The sequence below is a fragment of the Cynara cardunculus genome, assembly GCF_001531365.2.
Source record: "Cynara cardunculus var. scolymus isolate 2C chromosome LG 10, CcrdV1, whole genome shotgun sequence".
Classification (NCBI taxonomy): Eukaryota; Viridiplantae; Streptophyta; class Magnoliopsida; order Asterales; family Asteraceae; genus Cynara; species Cynara cardunculus.
Window position 1 is genome coordinate 28,232,986 of NC_037537.1, and position 12,604 is coordinate 28,245,589.

The 12,604-nt window shown below is 36.4% G+C and overlaps 2 protein-coding genes across 6 annotated transcripts; both read left to right on the forward strand.

Annotated features, from left to right (window-relative positions):
• The first annotated feature begins 2,713 nt into the window (after window positions 1-2,713).
• On the forward strand, window positions 2,714-4,453 carry LOC112519800 (60S ribosomal protein L9-2-like). The gene is made up of 3 exons (XM_025128076.1): window positions 2,714-3,178; window positions 3,955-4,077; window positions 4,205-4,453. The coding sequence occupies exons 1-3, from the start codon at window positions 2,804-2,806 to the stop codon at window positions 4,292-4,294; spliced, it is 588 nt and encodes a 195-aa protein (XP_024983844.1). The 5' UTR covers window positions 2,714-2,803; the 3' UTR covers window positions 4,295-4,453.
• Window positions 4,454-5,797: 1,344 nt separating this feature from the next.
• Window positions 5,798-12,026, forward strand: LOC112519610 (neurochondrin). 5 transcript variants are annotated; one of them, XM_025127817.1, is made up of 18 exons: window positions 5,799-6,310; window positions 6,380-6,560; window positions 7,503-7,665; window positions 7,946-8,082; window positions 8,179-8,282; window positions 8,407-8,502; window positions 8,688-8,781; window positions 9,098-9,218; window positions 9,295-9,491; window positions 9,585-9,676; window positions 9,749-9,804; window positions 10,006-10,095; window positions 10,211-10,310; window positions 10,417-10,521; window positions 10,781-10,853; window positions 11,187-11,353; window positions 11,721-11,757; window positions 11,876-12,026. In XM_025127817.1, exons 1-18 carry the CDS (start codon window positions 6,308-6,310, stop codon window positions 11,932-11,934), a joined length of 1,875 nt encoding a protein of 624 aa, XP_024983585.1. In that variant the 5' UTR covers window positions 5,799-6,307; the 3' UTR covers window positions 11,935-12,026. The 5 variants fall into 5 exon arrangements, with proteins under 5 accessions (XP_024983587.1, XP_024983585.1, XP_024983583.1 ...); XM_025127815.1 differs by having other exon boundaries at window positions 5,799-6,560; XM_025127816.1 differs by having other exon boundaries at window positions 5,799-6,560; window positions 10,790-10,853.
• The last annotated feature ends 578 nt before the right edge of the window (window positions 12,027-12,604 follow it).

Sequence of the window (12,604 nt, forward strand, 5' to 3'; positions counted from 1 at the left end):
AGGAGACGATGAGTCACTAACCAAGTTTATGAAGTTCGTACGGTACTACCAATCAATTTAATTGGTATCAATTTAGTTGGTACAAATTTAAATGGTACGGTTGGTAACACAATTGGTTGGTTTGTCATAGTACAAATTTTACACCCCTAAATATTAGATTAATCTTATATCAAAGAGTATACGAAAATCAAAAGGGGTGTTTTATAAAATTAGCAGATCTTTGCAATTTTAACAAAAAATTTAAATAGAGAAAACTGTAAGGAAAAAAGCATCCACGATTATTCACCTTATTGATACGTGGGGACTAAGCGGCCTGTGGAAGGCCTATTGGTCTTCTTTCTTCTATCGTAGGGACGATTGAAGATGGACATGGATAAAAACAACATTCTTGTGTTGATCATGGTCGTCATTCAAGGTACGACAATTTGGCCTCTTACCAAGAGGTTTGGCTGGATTTGCATTTCACAACCTCCCTCCAAAGGCCTAATGGACCTCGTCTTCCTTAACGATACGCATCAACTGTTCTCACTGTTTATTCCATCATTCGTACCATTTCCTCAAGTTTTGTTAGGGGCTTGAATTTTGTCATATTCGGGAGTCGGACTCTTATTTTTACTTGAGATCTTCATAAAATAATCTTTTTATTTTTTTAATAGAGACAAAAATATACTTATTTTTCAACATATTTGATGTGCACATTGCTAAGAAAAAAAAAGGGATTTTGTTAATTTAAAATGATTAAAAACTCGACTATTTTGAGCTATTAACGATGAAAAAATAATAGACCAAGGGGTGTTTACCGACGATAACCGGTAAGCGTTGTCTGAAATAAGAGGTATGATTAGAGTAAGGGGTTGTTTACTTAAATGCTTACCCGGTAAGTGCTTATCATTAAGAGTCAACACTATAATTTTATTTTACTGGGTAAGATTGTAGTACATCAAAACGTATTTCATGCAACAATTTGTCTGGTAAGCGTTTACCCGGGAAAGAGTTGTCACCCTCACTTACCGGGTAAGACTCTCCATTCTTATCATCGTTCTTACCGGGTAAGATTATTGACCCTTGTCATGTTCATCCGGTGAGGAAAATTACCCGGTAAGTACTTACCGGGTAAGCATATAGTAAACGGCCCCTAAGCAACTCTAATTGGAGTAAGTGTTGTTTGTAAAAAAAATTGTTCATTTATTATTGCTTTGGTTTTACAAGGCCACTTAAAAGTTAAAAAAGAGATAAGTCAGAAGCAAGTTGAACCTTAACCTAATTACCTCTAAAGTAGAAGTGAAATCGACATCAACAAGAGATGAAACCGCACCTGAAACCGACAGCAACAAGAGATGAAAACTGACAGAAGGTTGTAGGTCGATTACTGTAGGCAGAGCAATTGAGGGAAGGCGATGACCAGATGATGTGAGGAAGGCGATATAAATAGGGAGGGATGGGGATAAAATCGGAAAAAACCAAAGAGAAGATACGCTGATCGTGATCAGCATGGACTCTATTGCTGAAAGAACTAATTCTGGAAAGGGGAACGGTCAGACATGCTTAATGAAAAAGGAGATAAGTAAACAACCTACCTCTTAATAGGGCAAGAATTTTTTGTTGGGTAAGAGGCTAATAAGGGGCGAGTAAACAACCCCTAAGCCTACAAACTATAAAATAGTTGAGGGACTAAATTTGTAAATTATTAAAAAAAATGATGTTTCATTCAACGGTAAATTACAATTTTGGTCAATTTTGATTTTTGTCCCTGTGATTTAGAAATTAGAATTTTATCCTTATATTTTGTAATTTATTGTTATTTTTATTTTTGGATTGATTCATGCTTTTAAGTACAGGGGACCAAAACAGTAAAAAAAATTAAATAACGTGGACCAAAACAGTAAAAAAGTTTAAACAACGTGGACCAAAATAACAATAAATTGTAAATCATAAAAACGAAAATAACAATAAATTATAGATCATAGAGACAAAAACCGTAATTTCTACTACACGATGAAAATCACATTTTTTAACAAATCACATAGACAAAAAAATGTAATTTATGAGTCGTTTACCTAATGTTTACCTGTAAGAGTCATCAGTCTCACTTACCTTATTGGATAACATTTCTGACCATCAAAATGGATTAATGATAAGTGTTTATCATCCAGTAAAACGTTTACTGTGCAAGAGTAACCACACGCACTTACCAGATAAGACTGTCAATCCTTGTTTTCCCTCTCACCGGATAAAATTCTCAGTTCTTTTTATGATCACTTAATAAAATAATTAAGTGAGGTTGTTTGATATTTGCTGAATGGTTTGGTGCATAATGATTAAATGAGGACTAAAAATCTTACCCGTTAAGAGCGAAAACAAGAATCGAGAGTCTTACCCGGTAAGTGAGGACGATGACTCTTACCATGGTTAGTGATTACCGAGATAAATTGTTGCATACGATGCATTTTAGTGAAATAAAATCTTATCCAATAAGTAAACAATAGTATTGAATTTTACCGTTAAGTATTTATAGGGTAAGTATTTAGGTAAACGACCCCCAAGAGTTCTAACTTCTAAATGAGATTTAGATAGTATTAAAAACCCAATGCTAATGCGCTAAATTAATTTTAGGAGGCCCAAGGCCTAAATACTCAAAGGAAGACTTTGGCCCATTGGAAGCCCAACTCCACTTTTCGGTTATAACTTCAGGATTAGGGTGTGCATATATAACACCTCTCTCTGTGGGGTTTGGTCTCTGTGATCTCCAAACCCTAATTTTTAACAACAGGCCGTCGGCGTTCGAGCAAAGGAGAGGGCAAAGATGAAGACCATCTTATCATCGGAGACGATGGATATCCCTGACGGTGTCGAGATCAAAGTGAAGGCAAAGATCATCGAAGTGAAAGGTCCAAGAGGAACCCTAACTCGCAATTTCAAGCATCTCAATCTCGATTTCCTACTCATTACCGATGAGGAGACCGGAAAACGGAAGCTGAAGGTTGATGCATGGTTCGGATCTCGCAAGACTACCGCCGCCATCCGTACTGCCCTCAGTCACGTCAACAACCTTATCGTCGGTGTTACTCAGGGATTCCGTTACAAGATGCGTTTTGTCTACGCTCATTTTCCGATCAACGCTAGTATCACCAACAACAACACGGCGATTGAGATCCGTAACTTTCTTGGTGAAAAGAAGGTTGGTATCATAATCTCTGTATTAACCTATTGTTGTTTTTTGGTTTTACATTTAACTGTTTGTTATCTTATTTATTTGCGTATTTATCTTTATGATCATTCAAATTTTACATCTCTTTCGGTATGCCAATTAACATGTATCCAAGCTTTGCCTAGAAATATGCTTACTAGATTATATTCAACTATTTTGATTAGTATATGGTTATAAGCTCAGTTTTGGTTTCAGATTAGTGTATTTGTTTTAATGCTGATTCTGTTTTGGTTTGCTTTGCTTCATATGTATCCTATATGTTTTTATGTGTATAATTGTACCTCAAAGGTTGCCTTTGTGTTATTAAGTTTGGTGTATGCAGGATATACATTCTGTCCAATAGACATTTGGAAATGTAGCCATGTTTCTTTCAGTCCTTTGAAATCTTCTTTGGTATTTTCTTTGTGATTTTGGAGGTCAGTTTGTGTTATGTAGATCACAAAGCTTATTGATGGAAATTTAATATACATTCGGTGTTTTTATGGTTTGAGGTGGTCTTTAGTTGTTTGCTATCGAGAGTTGGGTCTTAACATTCAACTTTTTCCTGTTAAAATCTTGTATTCTTGTTAGTCTTGTGATCGTTTTACTTTGTGTATTCCTGCAAGTGTTTGCTAGGATGGTCACTGTTTTTGTGAAGTATCATAACGGTTGATGTTGTCATTCTATTTATCTATCACAATTGTAACAATTTTACGTGTAACTTTTTCAAATTTATCGTCTGATATATGGTTCACGGTAACAAACAGGTGAGGAAGGTTGATATGCTTGATGGTGTGACTGTTGTGAGATCTGAGAAGGTTAAGGATGAATTGGTGTTGGATGGAAATGACATTGAGCTTGTTTCTCGATCATGTGCTCTAATCAACCAGGTAACTCTTATACATGCGAGTTTCTAGCTCATATAATCCATTTTTGTGGTATATGTTGGGTTTGATCTGATTGTGTTTGTATTTGTGGTATATGTTGGGGTTGATCGGATTGTGTTTGTATTTGCAGAAATGTCACGTGAAGAACAAGGATATTCGTAAGTTTCTTGATGGTATTTATGTTAGTGACAAGGCAAAGATAGAGGAGGCCGAAAATTAAGTACTTTAGGTAGCGAATCAATCATCAATCTTGTTTTGGACCAGAGTGTTTGTTATCTTTTAAAGATATTTTGAACATCTTTGTCAGACTCGACCATCGAGTTCTGAAGCTTTTTGGAATTTTAATTTTTATTGTACTGTCTTCTTTCGGTATTGTTTCGTATGTAGTTGGGTAACCATTTCATAGAGTATGTTTATGCATCAACTACATCACCACTTGCCTCTGTCGAGTGACAGAGGTTCGAGTATGATCCAAATGTGTGCCCTCAGACTTCCAACTACCATACCCCCACTCTGCCATTAGGCATGCGACTATTTATGCTGTCATGATGGCCGTGAAACGGTGAAACCATTGAAGTTGGTGCTACAGTTTCATATACATGAGTTACAAATTGCTCACACTGACAACTCAGTAGTACTTGAACTGGAATCATAAGCTAAAGCTTCTGATCCGTTATAAGAAGCAACTGAGCCTCACTTAGAGCTCAATTTTTCCAAGCAGTTGATAAAATCCGTTGAGGTTTCATAAAATCTGCCCTGACTAGACTATGGGTACCCTTGTGGTCTTTTTGATGTTTCTTTTTAAGGAAATCCGTTGGGGAATCGACACTCTCGCATCTGCACCTGCCACCGCCTCTCATTTCTTTTACGACCCACCAGGCACCTCTAGCACAAGGATTCACGTGTGGTCAAATTTCGTTAGACTTTTGATCGCGACCAACCGGCTTTTATCCATATCTACTGAGGAGATGAATTATATTTTGTAAAGGTTACAGATTTTTTAACAACTAATCTCAATTTTTTGTTAAATTATGTACCAAATTAAAATTTATATATAATAATAATAATAATAATAATAATACATGCCAACATTAGAGCTTCCAAGGTGGCGTGGTTCGCAGATAATGATTTTCTTCCCTGATCTTTAGAAATTGCCTTTTTCATCCTTCTGGTTTCCACATCGTTTCTCTTTTCATCCTTGGAACTGTGTCAGAAAAAGTTAGTTAAGGGTAATCTAGTCTTTTATCATTTTAACTAATATTTTCATTATATATATATATATAAATATACATATATACAACTTCACACACATTTTACTCACCCCAAAGAGAACCCCGACCCCTTCCTGTTTGAATAGGTGACCATCTTGGTCTTAGAAAGTTGACATCTTTTGGGTTCAGAAGTGGGAACACCGTTAAGGGAAATCATGAGCGTGAAGGGAAATCATGAGCCAGATGGTTCGTGGGCGGGGTGTTGTGTTGTACAGTTCATCTGAAAAAGTAGGGTTTTTCGTTTTAAAAAACCCCCCACTTTTGGGGATGATGGATTTTCTATTTCTTTCTCATTCTTAACCGGAGAAGATGACTGTCAAAGGAAAATGGTCGACACCAAATAAGAGAAAGGAGGGGATGATTAGAAGAAGACACGTTGGTTTTTTTTTGTTTTGTTTTTTTTTTTTTTTTTAGGACGGGGTTGGGATGTCATGTGTTTGGTGGGTGTCATATCAGGTTTATTTTTTTTAATAAATGTTCATATAATTTAATAAAAAGACAAAATTACCTCTAATTTAACAAACATTTTTTAACAAAGTTAATTTTAAGGACGAAAATATAAACAAAGTGGAAATCATAAGAATAAAAAAGTCAGTTTTTAAAGTTAGGGACGAAAATCATTAAAAATATCAAACCACAGGGACGAAAACCGTAGTTTACTCAATTTAAGCAAATTTGGGTTTTTTCTATAATGAAATTTTTACGACAACTTTATATATTCGAATTCAATTATTATGATTTTGTAAAATACAAAAACCCTAATTATACGAAGGGCTTTGTTTGGTACACAAGTCAAGCAACGTCAGGAGGGCGTAAAACCTGAATTTCGGCTGACGGCGTCGTATTGAGCCTAAGAAGTAAGAACGACCTTCTTTTTTCTGGAAGTTGCTATTCTCCCGTAACAGAAATCTTACTCTTTATTCACAAATATCCCGCCACCTCTTGGATTACAACTTGCAGCCATGGTTAGTCACCTTTCCTCTCTCAAAACCCTAAGATTTGTATACTAATCTTGATGAATGTTGGATGTGCAGGAACAACAACGGGGTCCTTCACTTGAGGATTGCTTAAAGTTATTGAAAGGAGATAGGGACGAACAGCGTCTCGCCGGTCTCCTACTCGCCACCAAATTCTGCAACAACGATGATTTTGACTCCATTTTAAGGGTTTACAATGCCGTCGGCAACGTTTTCTTGGACCGCCTTCTTCGAACAGGTAATCAATTGAGTCAAAACTATTTTTTTCAATTGCATCTTGAATTTTCGATGCTGTCATTGGATGAATACTCCATCTCTTACTGAAATTTAATAAAAGAGCTACACATTGATGATTGATCGGATATGGAGGGAGTTCTCACCGAAAACATCTCACCAAAAATAAAGCTAATCAATTCAAGTGTAATTCTTAAATTGACTTGCTATGATCAGAATGAATACTTTGATTATGCTTTTCTTTTTCCACCATTTTTATGGTTTAATTAGGTCATGTGACTCTGTGGATTTTCACCCTTCTAATTCCTATTAAAATTTGATTTATTTTCTGTGTTTTAGATGTGTTTCAATTTTGCTTCTTGTTGTCACTATTTGAAGAATCCTTCCATTTTCATGTATATGTGGTATTCTAAGCAAGTAGAATACCTTCTGGAACATAAATCTCACCTTTTTCAATCGAAAGTGTCACTATATTTCTATCGATGAAGTGAGTAAAGACTTGTGAATGTAATTTAGGGGCTGTTTGGTTGGTTTTCGATAAAGATGTCTGTGCATTAATCTGTCTGTGTAGATTGGAAAGGTTTTTGTTTGGAGGGTTTTTTCATAGATGGAATGAGCATGTTCTTTAATTGGCAGGGGCAGGTTTAGAACAGACTTGGCTATCTGCATAAAGCTCCCCCTAGAAGCTTACTAAGCCACTTTCAATATCATTTAGCCACCACCAAACAATCATGTATAGCTGACCGAATAAGCTGTGAGTTCCATTAAGCTCGTGAACCTGCTAGCAAACAGGCCCTTAGAAGTATCTATCTATCTGTTTTTTTATGGGAGCTGTGTGTGGAATTAACTCTTAAGATATGTAATATTAACACATAGCTTAATTCTTGTTAAGAAAAAGGTGAGCAAATGATTGTATTAATCCTATGATCTTTTGTGTTTCTGGTAGGGATGGGGAAAGGAAGCACCAGTGAGAGTCGCCAAGAGAACCGGGATGCCTATCTACAGCTATCTGTCACAATTTTAGCTGCATTTTGTCGTGTTGCTGACATAGCTTCTTCAGATGATATGGTCAAGAAGATTCCTCTTGTACTGGAAGTTCTTTCTAAGGAGTAAGGATTTATATATGCCTTCATTCTATAATCTTTAATCATGCAATTAAGAAGTATGGCATGATTGTTTTCGTTAGTGGCCAAGAAGTAATTTCAATGAGACACTCTTCAAGTTTCTAGTACAGATGTATACGGCATCTTATAAATGAATTTGGTAATTGAACAATATTCTTTTTTCCTTCTTTATGTAGACATTTCACTCGATATCGTTTCGTCCAAACTACCTTCAAGTACTAGGCAACAGATTTTATGTGTTATCATTTATCGTCTGAAATTACAGATTAGGCCCATCCCTTGTTGAAGAATGCTTTGAATTTTTATACTTGGTGTCAGCAGCCCATAAGGATGGTATTCAAATCTTTTACGAGTCCGGAGGCATGACCATGCTAGCTTCTCAGATGTTTAATTTACCAGATGGTATGAGTTATTCTCTCTCTCTCTCTCTCTATATATATATATTAATATATTCACGTGTCTCTGGATGTGGATTTAACATTCTTAAAACCTGTGTAGGTTCCCATACAATGGAGGTAGCTATGAAGCTCCTTCAGTTGACAGTAAGTAAAATTTCCCTGGACACGATTACCAAAGAGTACTATTCGGAGTTGTCATCGGTGGTAAGCTCATATTCATATATTTCACATCAATTACTGGGACATAATAATGTTATCCATTAGTCATTTCTGTGCATGCAATCTCTAATATTATAATGATGTAATCAAGCATTGCTTCTTGTTGCAGGTGACTGTGCTTGCAAGGCAGTTTGCTGTGTTGCACAATGCTCTGAAATTTGAGGCACTTCACCTTCTATCAACAATCCTCTCCTCAATATATGCTGTATGAACATTTAATCACTATTTCATGTCACACTGTTACTCTTACATCTTCAAACATAAAAGTATTTCCATAAGTTATTGCCTTTGAAACCAACTATTGTTGTATGGTACATTTGTTACTAAAAGTACTATTCCATTTTGAGATTGCATTGTTATGTTAACTCCTTTGAATTATGTGCTTATCAGGAACCTGTGCATGAAATTCTCCGTACAGTGAGCAACAAAACGTGGTTAACTTATGTACGTGTTGGTGTTGTGGCAGTTCTGCAAAATCGTGTTGGTAAGTTGAAGTCATTGTGTGCTTGATCGTGTGTGAAGGAGAGTTGAGGTGAAAAGCGTAAGAAGGGATCTGGACCCTTGATCACCTTTAATCTCAAACCCACCCATGAATTGTGCTTGATACGAGGATTGATCCTGTGCATCTCGGTGCATCTCATCCTAATGTGCATCCAAGGATGAAGATCCCTTCTTACGCTTCTCAACTTAACTCTCCTTCTCACCGGAACCCAACCCTTCATAATATTGCTAAGTAAATAAAACAAGAGAATAATCTGATACTTGATTAACTTATAAATCTTCTTGAATTTGATATGCAGCACCGGAGCAAAGGCTTGAGGCTCTTATGTTGGCTGAGTCCATTATGTGTATTGCTGGTGAAGGGTGGCTTCTTGGGCAAATGAACTTACCTGACACACAAGACCCTATTCCAGCTGACAGGTATGCAATCCATGTTAAATTGCCAACATGGCGGTCAACAAGTGCGCTTCCTTATCTTGGCTTCATCGCTCCCCAGGTGTATATTGCTTGTTTTAGAGTCATCAAGGGTTGAAATTGCTGTTCTTCTTAATGACCTAGCGTATCTGAAATACGAGAAGGCCAAAGACTCATTAGACAACGAAACCTTTCTTTTAAAGCAAAGGAATCTTGGCACTGCGTTTTCATTAGTGGAGAAGACGATCAAATTGATTTCAAGTGTCGCTGGAGATGGAGGTATACATTTACTTTAATTTGAAAATGAATTTATGCGTTCTTGTTGACGCATTATACAGTAGATGCTGATTTTTATCCGTTTCCCTTGTACAGGTGATATCATCAGTGACAAAATGTTTACAAAGATCATCACTGGGCTTAACGAGACGGTTGCTGTTATCTTAGAGTATCTTCGAGATGCCAAGGTAGTAATATTACTTTTGGGTGTTCAAGGTTATGTAGCATTCATGTATTTATGATTGTAATTTTTTTGACAGGATCATGGACAACATAAAGGGAATGATCTTCTTGCTTCAGTGCGGATAGTTGGGAGGTATTCCTGTGTCCAATTATTGTAAAGTTTCTTTTGTTTTTCCTTTATATATATACCACAACTTAGGGAGCTAAATCACTTTGCTCGGATTTGGTCCCTCCCATTAATGACTGTTAAGTGAGGGAATTTTGGTCTTTTTCCTTTTTCTTTCCTCTTCTTTTCTTTTTAAAATGATAAAAAAATCATATCTTTCTGTTGTAGTTACCTTGCTGAGACTCCAGCTGCATGCAATGACAAGATTAGGGAGCTTTTGGGGTATTTGGTTTTGGTTGAAGGTGAAGATGAACAAAGGTTTGTCTGTTTCTATTTTCCATTTTGTTGGTTCCTTGTTTCATTCACTACTCAGTTTTCGAAATAATTGGAGATTAAAGGTTTGTCTGTTTCTAATTCACTTGTGAATGGATAGCCCCTTCTCTTCAGTTTGCTTCCTGCTTCCAATGCTATGCCAAATAACAATGGAGATTGATGGATGTCGGCTTATAGCCTCTTCTGGAGCATATAAAGCAGTAAGTTTTTGTTTTGATGAGATGCTATTTTTGCCCAAACCCAACAATAAATCTAACATATCATGTCTACTGATCTTTTCTAATTAAATGTTCGTTTAATTTGAAGGTTGTAGCATGCCTAATTAAGTTGCTTTCGGAAGATGCTGGTACAGTCGAGGAAAATGGTCCCATTTTCTTGGCTTGTGATACTATCTTAAATCTTCTTTTGAAGGTATGTTATTTCCAGTATGCCCAGTTTCCCAATTTCATATCACCCTAACCTTAAGGGTTGTGACGTAGTGGTTGAGGCCCCAGGGGATGTGGTGGAATATCCCATCTCCCTCTGGTTCGATTCCAGGCGTCTACAACAATTGTGGCCACTTAGTTTATCAGGACCGCTGTCTTACAATCGCACCCTTCTGGTAAAAACATTTCATGTCACCCTTCTGATTAATTTTTTCGACTTATGCGTGTGTGTTTTGTGTTATTAGAGAGAACAGATTCGACTCCAGTTGGATGATTCTTATTTTATCAGGCTATTGGGTGTGTTGCCATCATGGGCAGGTATCAGTTAGCTTATATATATATATATATATATATATATATATATATATATATATATATATATATATATATTTCTTCTTTATTTATCTCTTTATCAGTTAACAACATTTAGACTTGGGATCGTGTTAGAGCAACATGTTTTTGTGAGACCCATGAGACCAAAAAATAACACCGAACCTTCACAGCAGAACACTGACCTTCAGTGTTTTTGCTATAAAAGTTCGGTGCTATTTGTACCTTCACAGTGTTCTGCTATGAAGGTTCAGTGTTATTTTGTGGTCTCACGAGAACCAACCCACAATACTGATGTTGATATATTCTGTGATTCATCAGAGAACGCTGTTGACTGCTCTAATACCATGATGGCTTCAAGCATATGTGCTTTGATACTAGATTTGACATCTGAGGCGGCTCTTCAGTGCCATCCACAATTCCACCGAAAGAATCTAATTAGTTTGTCGCAGCTCATGAGGAGAAGTATGGCAGCTTCATATAGTAAAGTAAGTTCTCTAAATGTTTCTTGTACCCATGATAATGTCTTTTACTTTGTTGCTCCTATGATCTCCATGAAAATTGCAACGATTTCCTTTTCTCTTAAAATGTTCATATTACCCCTTGTTGGTCAAAATTCGATATTTAAGACGTCTAATAAATGGTAAACATCGATCTCTTATCTAAACAACTGATAGTTTTTCTTTTCTTTTTGAAGTATATAATATTTATATACGGCAAATAGAACGGACAAACTCACACACCCTCTCCACCTTTGGTGAGGTTTGAACCGTTGACCTCCTACGAGGACAAAGACTCACATACCGCTAGGCCAAAAGGCCCTTTAGTAACTGATAGTTTCTTTTAATTATTCAGGATACTGAGGCAGATCTTCTCCAAATAGTCATCTCAGGTATGTCAAAACATCCATTTGTACCATTTCCTCTATTTATCTCATTGTGGTTCCGATTTCGTTTCTCCTTATATCGACTTAAAAGAATCTGAAGGTTTTGTTTCCTTGGGTTGTGTAGGATACTCGAGGTGGGTCGATCGGTTTCCCCACGTCAAAGCAGCTGTTGAGGGGAAGTAGTCTGTTCATAAAGTTTGTAAAACAACTTTGAAGATTTGTTATTCAAGAACTTCATCATAATATTATGTCCTTTCTGTGGGTCCTTTGAAGAACACAAAACGAACAAACCTCCTCCTATTTCTGGAAATGAGTGGCTTCGTCCAGAATGATCCCATGGTAAGTCGCCACTCTAGGCTTTGTCCATAGCCTTGTGGTAAATCTCCCAATGGCCATAACTGTATATGTAGATAGCTGGGCTTAAACCCGAGTTGGCGATCCCATAAGAGTTTCAATCCCAAAAGAAGGCGAAATTATCAAAAATAGGCATTTTTGACCCCCCTCGATTCATTTTACAGCCATTTTTTTTACATAATTGACCGAAATAGTCAAGATTTCGTAAGTAGTACTAGCAACTTATGAAATCCACTTTTATTAATATAATACTTATAAAATAGCAATTTTTTCAAGTTGTTAAAATGTTACTTGTGAAACGCTAACGTAAAAGTTCCACTTATGCAATTTGCTAAAGTATTACTTGCAATGTCAGCATTTTGCAAGTAGCATTTCAACATGATGCTAAAATGTTATTCGTAAATATTAAATTCATAAAAAGTAAATATCGCAACCCAACCTCCTAAAGTATATACTTATCATGTCAACAATTTGTAAATAGCACTTCAACCACTTGCTA